The 10,965-nt window shown below is 46.9% G+C and overlaps 1 protein-coding gene and 1 non-coding gene across 2 annotated transcripts; both read right to left on the reverse strand.

Annotated features, from left to right (window-relative positions):
• Positions 1–265: 265 nt before the first annotated feature.
• Positions 266–373, reverse strand: LOC117035657 (U6 spliceosomal RNA). Its single transcript, XR_004425229.1, has one exon. It is a non-coding gene; the product is annotated as a U6 spliceosomal RNA (small nuclear RNA).
• A 1,025-nt stretch (positions 374–1,398) lies between these two features.
• IZUMO2 (IZUMO family member 2) lies at positions 1,399–9,443 on the reverse strand. Its single transcript, XM_033129652.1, has 7 exons — positions 9,212–9,443; positions 8,937–9,011; positions 6,242–6,328; positions 5,984–6,004; positions 5,002–5,082; positions 3,665–3,791; positions 1,399–1,441 (listed from the first exon to the last, which is right to left on the reverse strand). Exons 1-7 carry the CDS (start codon positions 9,441–9,443, stop codon positions 1,399–1,401), a joined length of 666 nt encoding a protein of 221 aa, XP_032985543.1.
• Between the last annotated feature and the right edge of the window lie 1,522 nt (positions 9,444–10,965).

Raw genomic sequence — 10,965 nt, forward strand, 5'->3', positions numbered from 1 at the left:
ATAGGACCTGCAGTCATTCACTTTATCTACCTGGCCCAATAAGATATTTGAGGTTTCAATCCCGGAAACTGGGAAAAACCGTCAAGCTCCCTTTCCCTGTCATTTAAAGCCCTTTGATGGATGGATCCATACTGTCTTTGCAGGCTTTTTTCTCCCAACATTACTACCCTCATTTATTCAACAAATATTTACTGACCGCCTGCTCTGGGCCAAGCATTCTTTTTTCTTTTTTCTTTTCTTTTTTTTTTTTTAAAGATTTTTATTAAAAAATATGGAACACTTCATGAATTTGCATGCCATCCATGCTCAGGGGCCATGCTAATCTTCTCTGTACCATTCCTATGTTAGTATGTGTGTTGCCAAATCTTATCACTTCCCCCCACCAGTCACTCCCGTCAAACATTCTCATTCTCCTGAATGAGATGGCAACAGTTCTGCTGGCAGGCTCAGAAACAGAGGGTATCATGTTATCCAAATCTATTTCCTATTTGGGGTTAGAGAGTAGCAGGAGTTCAGACAGCAAAGGATTTACATGAAAATGTATCCGAATCTATTCAGGAACATATAGGGTGAAAATTTAAGAGTTCAGATGGGGAGGGAAACCTGTTGTAGGGAAAATAGAGTTGGTTAGGCTCCCTCCCCAGCCATCTGGTGACCCTGACCCGACCCACCGGGCACGAGATAAAATGTTGTGCAAGCACCATCCATCCTGAAGATGTTGTTGTTTGTATACGCTTATTTAAGCACTTTGGCTGGGCGCCACTTTTGTCTCTGTGTGGTATGAAAGGGTCCAGCCATGTTATGAGGCTGGCTGTGTGAACCGTGCCCAAAGTGTGTGGGGGCTGCTGAGAAACGGGCTGCTGTGGGCTGCTGCTGCTGGCTGCGGGTCGTAACCTGAGAATGTCCAGCTGTGCGCAGCAGTGAGAAACCCTGGCTGTGTCCAGAAAGCCTGTGAATAAAGCATGTCTAGTCTGCCTTCGGCTTCATGCATCCTCTTCCAGCTACCCGAGTCACAGACACCTTGCCCCAGGACCTGTATTCTTCACGCTGACAACTGCTGTTCCTCCGCCTAACTGTCCTTGCAGGTCCCACTGTGAAGTCATCCTCTTTAGGATGCATTCTTCCTCCAAGTAAGAGTGGTTGTCCCGTCAAGCCCTCCGTGTAGGTTGTCTATCCCTTTGGAAGGTCCAAACCACTTCTACTTTGAATCAGGGTAATTGGTGTCTACAGATGAGTGACACCTGGTCCCAACCCTTGAGAACCACCCAGTCAGGTGCCCAGAGCTGGTTACCAATTGGGGGGAGGGTCCTTCAGAAACTGATGGAGACATTGAGGAATTTGTCACAGACTTTATTAAACTTCTTTTCCTTTCCCGTTGCAAACCCCCAAACCACCACCCTACTGTAGCAGAAGTTTCCGGTTTTGCCGATACGTAAGAGCCCTGATCAGAGAGAAAAAGCCTGGAGGTTAGAAAGAGAACTTCAGGTCCCTTCAGGTCAACTGACTCTCACCCGCCAACTTCCCTCCAATCATCGGCCTTATTTGGCTCAGCCAGTGACATCATGGGTCTCTGGGCAGATTTCCAGGGTTCTTGGACAATTAATGTACTTGAGGAGGGAGGAGTGATAAGTTGAGAGTGGGACTGAGGGTAAAAGTGGAGACAGGATGAGTGGGAACGGGCAGGAGGAGACTCCAAGTGATACAGACACAGAGAAGGGAAAGACGGAAAGAGAGAGAGGAGTGAGGAAAGGAGAGAAACAGGTGTATTAGGACTTGGAGATATCCTAGTCCTAATTCCCAGTACCAAATATGAGTGTGCCCTTAATTGGAAATAAGGTCTTTGCAGATGTAATTAAGGCAAAGTGAGATCATTCTGAATTTAGGCAGGATGCGATATTCAAAGTCTGGTGTCCTCATGAGAGAAAGGAAAGGAAGATTTGAGACACCGACACAGAGGAAAAAGGCATGTGAAGACCAAGGCAGAGATTGGAGGGAAGCCACGAGCCAGGCCATGTCAAGGATACCAGCAATCACCAGAAGGTAGGCGACACGTATGGAATGAATTCTCTCAGAACCTCCAGAAGGAACCAACCCCACCAACCCCTTGATTTTGGACTTCTGGCCTCTAGAACTCTGAGAGAATAGATTCGTTGCCTTATTCCACTCAGTTTGTGGTCATTTGTTACAGCAGCAATAGGAAACGAATACACAGGGAGACAGTGGGGAGAGAGTTGTGTAATAGAGACTGAGAGGCGAGACAGAAGTTAGGCAAGAGGCTGAGGGAGAGAGAAACAGAATTCAAGACAGGGCAACCCAGAGATGGGAGAGGGGAAGACAGAGATGAAGCCGAGGCAAAGATAGGAGAGAGGGTCAAACATGGGGAGGGAGCTGGGGGAAAGGTGCTGGGGGAATAGGGGAAGGCGGGAGGGGAAGGGAAGTGGCAACGGCTGGAAAGGTTTAAAGAAGCAGAGAGGGGTGGACAGGTAGGGAGAGAGTCTTCAGGGCTTGTGGGGTGGGAGTCAGAAACAGAGACCCCGAGACGGGGAGAGACATTCAGAGATAGAGCCAGAGAGACTGAAAAACACAGATTCAACCTGGGGGTGAGGAGAGGAAGAAGAGGATGTTAGATTTGGGACAGGGACAGTGGAGGGGAGAAGAAAGCCCAGTGGGAGAGGCAGAGAGAGGGGGAGAGTTTCAGAGAGGGAAAGAGATGGGGACATGACAGGGGGAACAAAGAGAGCTGACATTCACTGTGCTAAGCGCTGGCTGAATGCTTAGCCCCAACCCTGAGAGGGATGCACTGGAATTATGTAAAACTGAATATGAAGAAACTGAGGCATTAGGGAAATGAGGGTGAGGGACAGGTGGAAAAGGCAGCGAGAGACTGGAGAGGGTCCTGAATGTGTGACAAGCAGACAGAGCAGGGGGAAACTCGGAGGTGGAGAGAGGATGGTGAGAGCAACTGTTCCCCTTCCAACTGTGGGCTTCACGCTTGGGGCCCATGGAAATGTTTTCATTTTAATATCTTGAAAAGCAGAAGAAAATAAGCTAATATAACAATGAATAATAATAATTAATATGTAATATACTGGGGCTACCAAAAAAATGTATACAAATGAACACTTTGGTCAACGTTGCTCAAGCAGTAGTTCGCCATAATCAGAAGTGTCTGGACGCTGATGGGAAAAACTCTGAGCACCTCTTGTAATTATAGGAGTCAAACGTGACTTGTATTCATCTTTTGTTATCGGTATATATTGAGTAATACAATTTTAATACAGTTTTCCTTTCTTAAAATGTGTATGCATTTTTTGGGTATCCTCTGTGTATAATAATGAATCCATATATATATCTGTGTTCAGACCAGCACATTCACAAAATATAATTTTTAGTATTTTTTATGGAGGAAGAGACCCACACAAGGGCAAAAGTGCTGATGACCCAGGAAAGACATAATGTGGTCCAAGAGGGGAGGAAGAGGAGATGATGGGGAGAGAGAGAGAGAGAGAAGAAGAGCCAGAGAAAAAGACAAAGGGAGACAGAGACATAAAGTGACTAAAGAGGAGACTCCCAAATAACACAGTGACGGATCCAGGGCACTGACATTTTTTGAGGGGCTCAGTGGGACCTTTGGAGGCCTCAGGAGAGGGTAGGGATGACTCACAAAGCCACGATGACCCCTAAGGTGAAGACAGCCAGACACATGGAAATGACGATGCCAAACGTGGCCTGGTTCCGCGGGTATCCACCCTTTTTCTCGTACTGCAGGGCCTTGCGGGGCTGCCTATCAACTGGGGTGGGGGAGACAGCCCCGACCTCCATGTCACCACCCTCCCTGGGCCTTGTACCACACTCGCTGCTCACTCAGCAACCTGAGCCTCTCCCCCGCTCCCACATGCCCCTTGCCCTCTCCTGGGGTCAGACTCTCCATTCATCTATTCCTCACATTCTGTGTCCCAGACACCATTCGAGTTGCTTGGGATACAGCTGTGAACCCCATTAATAAACATCCCTGCCCTCCGGGCACCGACAGTCTCCACAGCACATCACAGTGACAGCGAAGAGCTCCTAAGGGAGCAAATAGACACTTCCCCTCTTTTCCACTGGTCAATGTCATGGGGGGAAATGACAAGAAAAACACTTCTAGATTAAAAAATAAAAGAAGTGGAAAAACTCTAACAATTGAATGGTATGACAAGTCCTTTCATTGGATTCCGATCTGAATGAATCAGCTGTGAAAGGTATTCTGGGGACAATTAGGGAAGTTGGAATAGGGACTTGGAATTATTTGATATTGAAGGACTGTTAGATTTGTTGGGTGTGAGAATGGCATTGTGGTTAGATAGAAAATGTCCTTATTTTTAGAGGTATACACTATGAATGGGTGAAAGCTCAGATGCCTGGTTTCTTTTAAAATACTGTGGCAATAAACCAGTAAAGCAAAAACAGAGGAACATTCATTGTCAAGATAATTTAATAGAAAATGCTACTTTGGAGAGTGTAATCAGGGAGTTCTGTCTGAGGAGGTAAACTTTGAGACTTTGTTGAAGTGAGTGAGAGGAACAGTGTGCCAGAGAGAGGGAACAACATGTGAAAAGGTCTAGCATGACTATTCAATCTTGATGTATATATGGGTGTTCATTGTACTATTTTCTCTGCTCTAAGGATATGTGTTTTTTAAATCGCTGAATGAATGAATAAAAGAATGAATTCAGCACATCTTCCAGAATCCCCAGGTATGGCACTGGCTAATAATAAAATGTTTGTCTAGCACTTGCCATTCTGGTATTGTAAAGTCACACAGGAGTCTTCCCATTTAACAGCAGGGGTAAAGGTAATTTCAGAATGTGGAAGCAACTTCTGGGCCTCACTGTAAGCAAGTGTTCAGGGCAGGACTCAAGGCTGCATGCGGGAGACCTCAAAACTCATATCTGCTAGGACATGGCTGTCTTCATCTCTCATGTACTGGTCCCATGTCTTCCCCCACCCCCAAGAGCTTACCAAAACAGTACTTTTTTTTGATACACTCGGGACTGATCTTCAGGCAATGTAAACAGTCCAAGACCTCTTCTTTTAGCAAGCCTGGACAAGAGGAAAGGGAGAAGTGGGGTGAGGGCAGCTATAGAGGACTGGCAGGGGGCGGGAAGGCAGAAGGGGAAAGAAGAGATGGAGTCCCTTGGCCCTCGGGATTTTGGAGGTCCTGCAGGCAGCAGAAAAAGCTGAGCAAAATAAACTGACAATTCACATTAAAAATAATTTTTATATAATTATTGAAGAGTTAAATTGAATGCAGCTGTACAGTTGGCCCAACATTCTGTTTGTGTACATTGAACTAATTAAAATTAAAGACACGTTTAGTTAAATGTCCACAAACAGAACCTTTGCTCTTTGCCTATTTTGCAGCCCCCTGCGGCAGGCAAACTGGTTGGATACTCATCTGTCTTTTCCCCTTCCTGCCACACAGAAAGACTACATTTCCTAGGATCCTTTGCAGCATGTTGCAACCATGTGACTGAGTTCTGGCCAATGTGAAGTGGGCAGAGGGATGCAGTGCCACTTCCAGTCCTGGCCATGGAAGTCCCCCGTTGGATTCCCTGTTCTCTCTCCCTTCTGAAGCTTGCTTAGAAGCGACAGCATGGGTGCAGTCTGGATCCCTGAGTCACCACTTGGAAGAACTGCTCAACTCTCAATGGAATTAGGGTGAGAGAGAAATAAACCTTTCTTTTGTTAAACCACTGAGATGTGGGGTTTGTTATTAGAACATACTCTCCTATCCGACTAACATCCCGCTAAAGTTCTTTTTTGCAGGTTGCAATCACTGTCATAAGCCCTCAAAAATCAGATAGCCCTAGGTACTACAGCTTGGGGGTGGGGGGACCACTAGATGGAGTAGGTGTGATAGTGGGGCTTGATTTGGGGAGACAGGGTAGAGAGGTGTAGGAGGGTAGAGAAGGGAGGGATAGACAATAAATCCAGGACTCACGGCACATTTTGGGATCGCAAGCTGCAAGAGAAAAGAGCTGAGGTAAGTCGGGACAGCAATTTGAGAATTTAATGGAAGGCACCAGGAGAGGGAGGGAGGAGTGAGTCTGGGAATGGAAAGAGGGGAGTATTGGGGAGGAGCAGAGACGGCTGAGTCATAGGGGAGGTGAGGAAGGAGTTTGGTAGAAAACGTGAGAGAAGGGGATGGAGTGATAATGGGGAAGGGGAGAAGTGGGCTTGACGGAGAGAGATGCCACACCTTTTAATTCATACAATTTTAAAACTTTCTTGAGTTCCTTGGTCACCTTCTCCCTAAGAGTCACCAGCTCTTCCAGCAGAGGCCCATCTAAGGAGAGAGAGAGATCCTTGTGGCGGGGGCGGGCACCCAGCATCCCATCTGCAGCTTCAAAGAGATGAGATACGGAAACTCCTTTTCATTTACCAGGAGTAACCAAGACTGGTTTTACTTGGGGTCACTGGGCAGATCTACGGCCTGGGAGGTGCTGCATCCAGCTTCTGATCCACTGTGGGGCCCCAGGCTAAACCACCTTCCTTTGGACTCAGTTTCCTAATCTGGTAGGTGGTAGAAAGGTGGACCTCTCCTCTTTTTTCCTCTGATCTGCTCTCCTCTCCTCTTCTTTGTCTACACTCACTCCTTCATGATTTCATCCAGCCTATGGCTTTATATATTACCCAGACCAGCACTGTCCAATATGGCAGCCACTAGCTACACATGGGTACTGAGTACCTGAAATGGGCCAGTCTGAATTGAGGTGTGTTGTTAGTACAAAATGTATGCTGGATTTTAAAGACATGGTACTAAAAAAATAACTGTAAAATATCCCAATAATTTTTATGTTGACTGCATGTTGAAATGGTAATATTTTAGGTATTGGGTTAAATAAAGTATATTCAAATTAATTTCACCCGCTTCTGTCTACCTTTTAAAAAAACGTGGCTACCAAAAAATTTAAAATTACATATGTGACTATTTGTACCTCACATCATATTTCCACTGAACAGCAGCAACCTGTATCCATTCATGCCTCCCACGTTCCTCTCACTAGCCTGGACCTCACACTGAAGTCCCGATGTATATATTGAACTACCCACTCAGAATCTCCATTTAGATGTCGAATAGGCATCTTAAACTCAGTAAGTCCAAAACCAAACCTTGATAGTCTCCTCCAAACCTATTCCCAACCCCCGAGTCTTCATCTTAGCAGATGCAGGTGCCATGATTCTAGTTGCTCAGGCCTTGGTGCTCTCTTTGACTCCTTTTTCTCACATCCCACATGCAATTTGCAACATGTGCATCAGCAAATCTTGTTCAACATTTGCTCAATACTCAAGATAGATCGAGGAATCACTTCTCACCCCTTCCACTCATACCACCCTGGTTCTAGCCATCGTCATCTCTTGCCTGGGCCATTGCTACACCTTCTCACTGGTCTCCCAGCCTTCCTTTCCCCATGCCCTGCTAAAATCTGTTCTCCACAGCCAGAGGGATCCTGTTAAAACCTCAGTCAGGTCACTTGCATCAAACTTCAGATCAGAACCCTCCCATGTGACCGAGAAGTCAAAACTCTTTAGCATGGCCTAGAAGGCACTACCTGATCTACCCCTCACCTCTAGGGCCTCACCTTCCACATCTGTCCCGCTTTCTGCACTCCAGCCTCCCTGGCCTCCCTGAGGTTCTGTGAATATGCCAAACATAGCCCTGTCTCAGGGATTCCACGGGTTGTTCTTTCTGCCCACAGCCCTCGACCCCAGGCCCCCTCAAGGCTGCTTTTCCTCTCCTTCAGTCTTTCCTCACATGCTGACTTTTCAGTGTAATCCTTCTTGGCTGCCCTGCTTTAAACGGCAACCCCCTACCCCTACTCCCAGCACTGCCTATCCCCTGGTCCCTGCTTTATTTTTTTTTCCTCCATAGTATTTGTCTCCTTTTGACTTATTTATTATATTGTGCAGTAAAGGGTTAATTCAGCAGGCCTGTGTGGGCCAAACCCTGCACAGTCCCAAAAAAGGTGTGTCTCTTGCCCAGCTCCTGGGAGGTAATCTCTCAGTCCTTGGAACATCTTGCCTATAAGAATGTCCTCCTTTCCTTGGAGCCTTGGGCCACACCAGATAGTCTATACCAACAACATGATTCGTGGTAGAATCTTGCGCCATGTGGTAGCACCTTGACCTCTGGAGGGGCTGGAGACTGAGTAACTACGGTCAGTCACTCCAGGTCGATGTACCCAACCCCCAATAATATAATAGTCAGTAAAATGATTGGCCTGAGGTCTTCAAAAATGTAAGTATCATAAAAGACAACCAAATACAATGTGTGGTCCCAGAACAGATCAAGGATTGAAAGAAAGCTGGAATGTCCTTTCTCGTTCTTAGGAGATCTCTCATTGAAGAATTTTGTGTCAAAATTAGGGTTTAAGTGTCACTTACTCTCAAATGGTACACACACACACACACACACACACACACACTTCCTATCTTTTTAAAAACTGATGGGCTCTTCCATAGTGTCCTCCTTCCTGCTCCATCCTCAAGGTGGGGCAAGGCTTTTGGGGCCTAGATGGCCTCCACCCCCTCCCCCAAGTCCACAGGGCCCTCTACTGCCCTCTGCTGGGGAACTGTCATAAGAACCGCCAATCTCCAACAACTAACTGAATGGCATTCCCGCAGCCCTTGAACATAAATCAGAAACACCCGTGAAGTGGTTGTTAAGAATACAGTGTCTGCGCCGGGATTTCCCTGGTTCAATTCCTAGCTGTGTCTTTGGGCATGTCTGAGCCTCAGTCTCCCCTTCTGTAAAGTGTAGTGCCCACCTGGATGAAAGGCTAATAGGTGTGTTTGATTTTATTATTCAATCCAGACGAGGCGTGGTGGATGGCTGGAAAAGAAGGAGGGAGAAGGGGGCTACGTAGGAAAAGTCTTTCCCTCTTAGTTCCTACCTCTCAGAGAATTAACCTTTAAGCTGTTTGTTTGATTCTTGATAAAGGATGCCACGAGGTCCAGCTGATCTACCCCTAGGGACGAGAGGGGAGGAAATTCCAGTGGGTCCTTCAGAGAACCACGTGACCCTTCCCCCTAATCTTTCTCCAGGAAAGGCCCCGCCCTCCCCCTCTAGAGAGAGTGGCCCCCAAAGAGTCTCCCGCCCCAGCCTCTGGCTTGGACGCACTGTCCCTTTCCCCACAGTGCTAAGCACCCTGCCGTCCCCAGCACACACCCACTTTCCCCACAAACGCGTTCAGCGCATAGTCCCGGAAGAAAGCCCCCTCCATGCCCAGCAGCAGGGCCTGAGCGCGGGCCTGCAGCTGCTCTAGAGTGAAGCGGCTGGGGATGATGGCGAAGCGCAGCTGGCTCAGGGCCTCCCGCACCGACGGGTCACACTGCAGGCAGCCCCAGCCTCCGCGCGGGCTGAGGTCCACCAGCAGCAGAAGGGTCAAGGCCAGAGGCATGGCAGGGCTTTGTGACGTGAGAGAGAACCTGGCCGGCCAGCCTCCTAGGTAAGGGGTGGGGGGTCAGGGAGGCCCAGGGAGAGACACTCCAAGTGCAGACACCGGCTCTGTGCCAGGCCCTGTTCTCGGCCCACGATATAGAGCTGAGGCAAACAGTCTCCGCTCACATCGTTTATATGCATTTGTTCAACAAATATCAATGGAACACCCACTGCGTGCTGGCTGCTGGAGAGAGTCCAAGTGTTCATCCACTAACGAATGGTTAAACAAAATGAGGTCTCTCCATACAACGGGATATTATTCAGTCTTAAAAAGGAAGGAAATTCTGACATATGCTACAAAATAAATGAACCTTGAGGTCATTATGCTAAGTGAAATAAGCCAGTCAAGAAAAGACAAACAGTGTATGATCCCACTCATACGAGATATTCAGAGAGCCTAGAGTGATCACATTCACACGCAGGGTATTTAACATGGGTTTGATCGGTTCGACCATGTTCAGACTTTCCCCACTGCCCACTCACTGCCTCCTCCTAGCTCTTCTTTTGGAGCGGGAAAGCAGCCCCAGACGACACGGCAATGATTGGGTGTGGTTGTGTTCCAGTAATACTTTATTTACAGACACTGAAATTTAAATTTCATATAAATTTCACGTGTCACAAAATATTATTCTTTTCACTTTTTTCAACCAGTTCGAAAGGTAAAAACCATTCTTAGCATGGGGGCCATAGTTTACCATTAACCCATTATTCTGTTGGTTTTTGTCATAACACTAATTACAATTTGTCATTTCTTTTTGTCCTTCCATATCATCAGATAATCCCCTTGAGGCCAGATACCACGTGTATCTTGTTCACCATTATGTCCCCAACCCTTAGGAAGGAACCTGGCATATGACAGGTGTTCGATAAATACTTGTTGAATGAAAAGGAAAAAGTCAGTTTCCTTTTCTGAGCCTCAGTTTCCTCCTCTGTAAATGGGGATAATAAAATACCTAGCTTATCCCAAAGGTGAAATGGTGTAAACCAATGTTTGCACTGTCCAGTATGTAAGCCACTGTCACATGTTTGAAACAACTTGGTGATATGAATCCACTCCAACAGTAAATGTTATAAAATCTAAATAGGGATTAAGTATTTTTAATAAAAATTCAATGTCTGAATTGAAATGTGCTGTTCGGAGAATATTTCAAAGGCTTAGTACACACAAAAAAAGCAAAACATCTTGATAATTTCTATGTTGGTTGTTGTCCTGCAGGGTCTCCGTTCCCACTCCCTGCACAAGAACACAGGATATGGTGAGGCCGAAAAGGAACACCCACGGAGACATGGATAGGGGGTTCATACCACTATATTCTCGCTGGCGGCTGGGTTGGAGACACAGGAAGCAGGAGCTGCAATCTGCCGCCCGCTTCTCTGCCAACCAACCCCCTAACGTAGCCAGGGCAGTTATATTAGTGGCTAATGGCTAACCAGTAACAGCTGATGGCCATCTGATCACAGTGGATGGCCATCTGATTATA

The sequence above is a fragment of the Rhinolophus ferrumequinum genome, chromosome 15, assembly GCF_004115265.2.
Source record: "Rhinolophus ferrumequinum isolate MPI-CBG mRhiFer1 chromosome 15, mRhiFer1_v1.p, whole genome shotgun sequence".
Classification (NCBI taxonomy): Eukaryota; Metazoa; Chordata; class Mammalia; order Chiroptera; family Rhinolophidae; genus Rhinolophus; species Rhinolophus ferrumequinum.

Bases quoted from the DNA above. Each gene is read 5' to 3' on its own strand.
- IZUMO2 (XM_033129652.1), bottom strand. From the start codon at position 9,443: ATGCCTCTGGCCTTGACCCTTCTGCTGCTGGTGGACCTCAGCCCGCGC. The intron at 6,329-8,936 runs GTAGGAACTAAG...CTCTCTCCTTAG, and splicing joins AAAGGTTAATTCTCTGAGAG to ATGGGCCTCTGCTGGAAGAG. The intron at 6,005-6,241 runs GTGTGGCATCTC...TTTCTCTTGCAG, and splicing joins AAAATTGTATGAATTAAAAG to CTTGCGATCCCAAAATGTGC.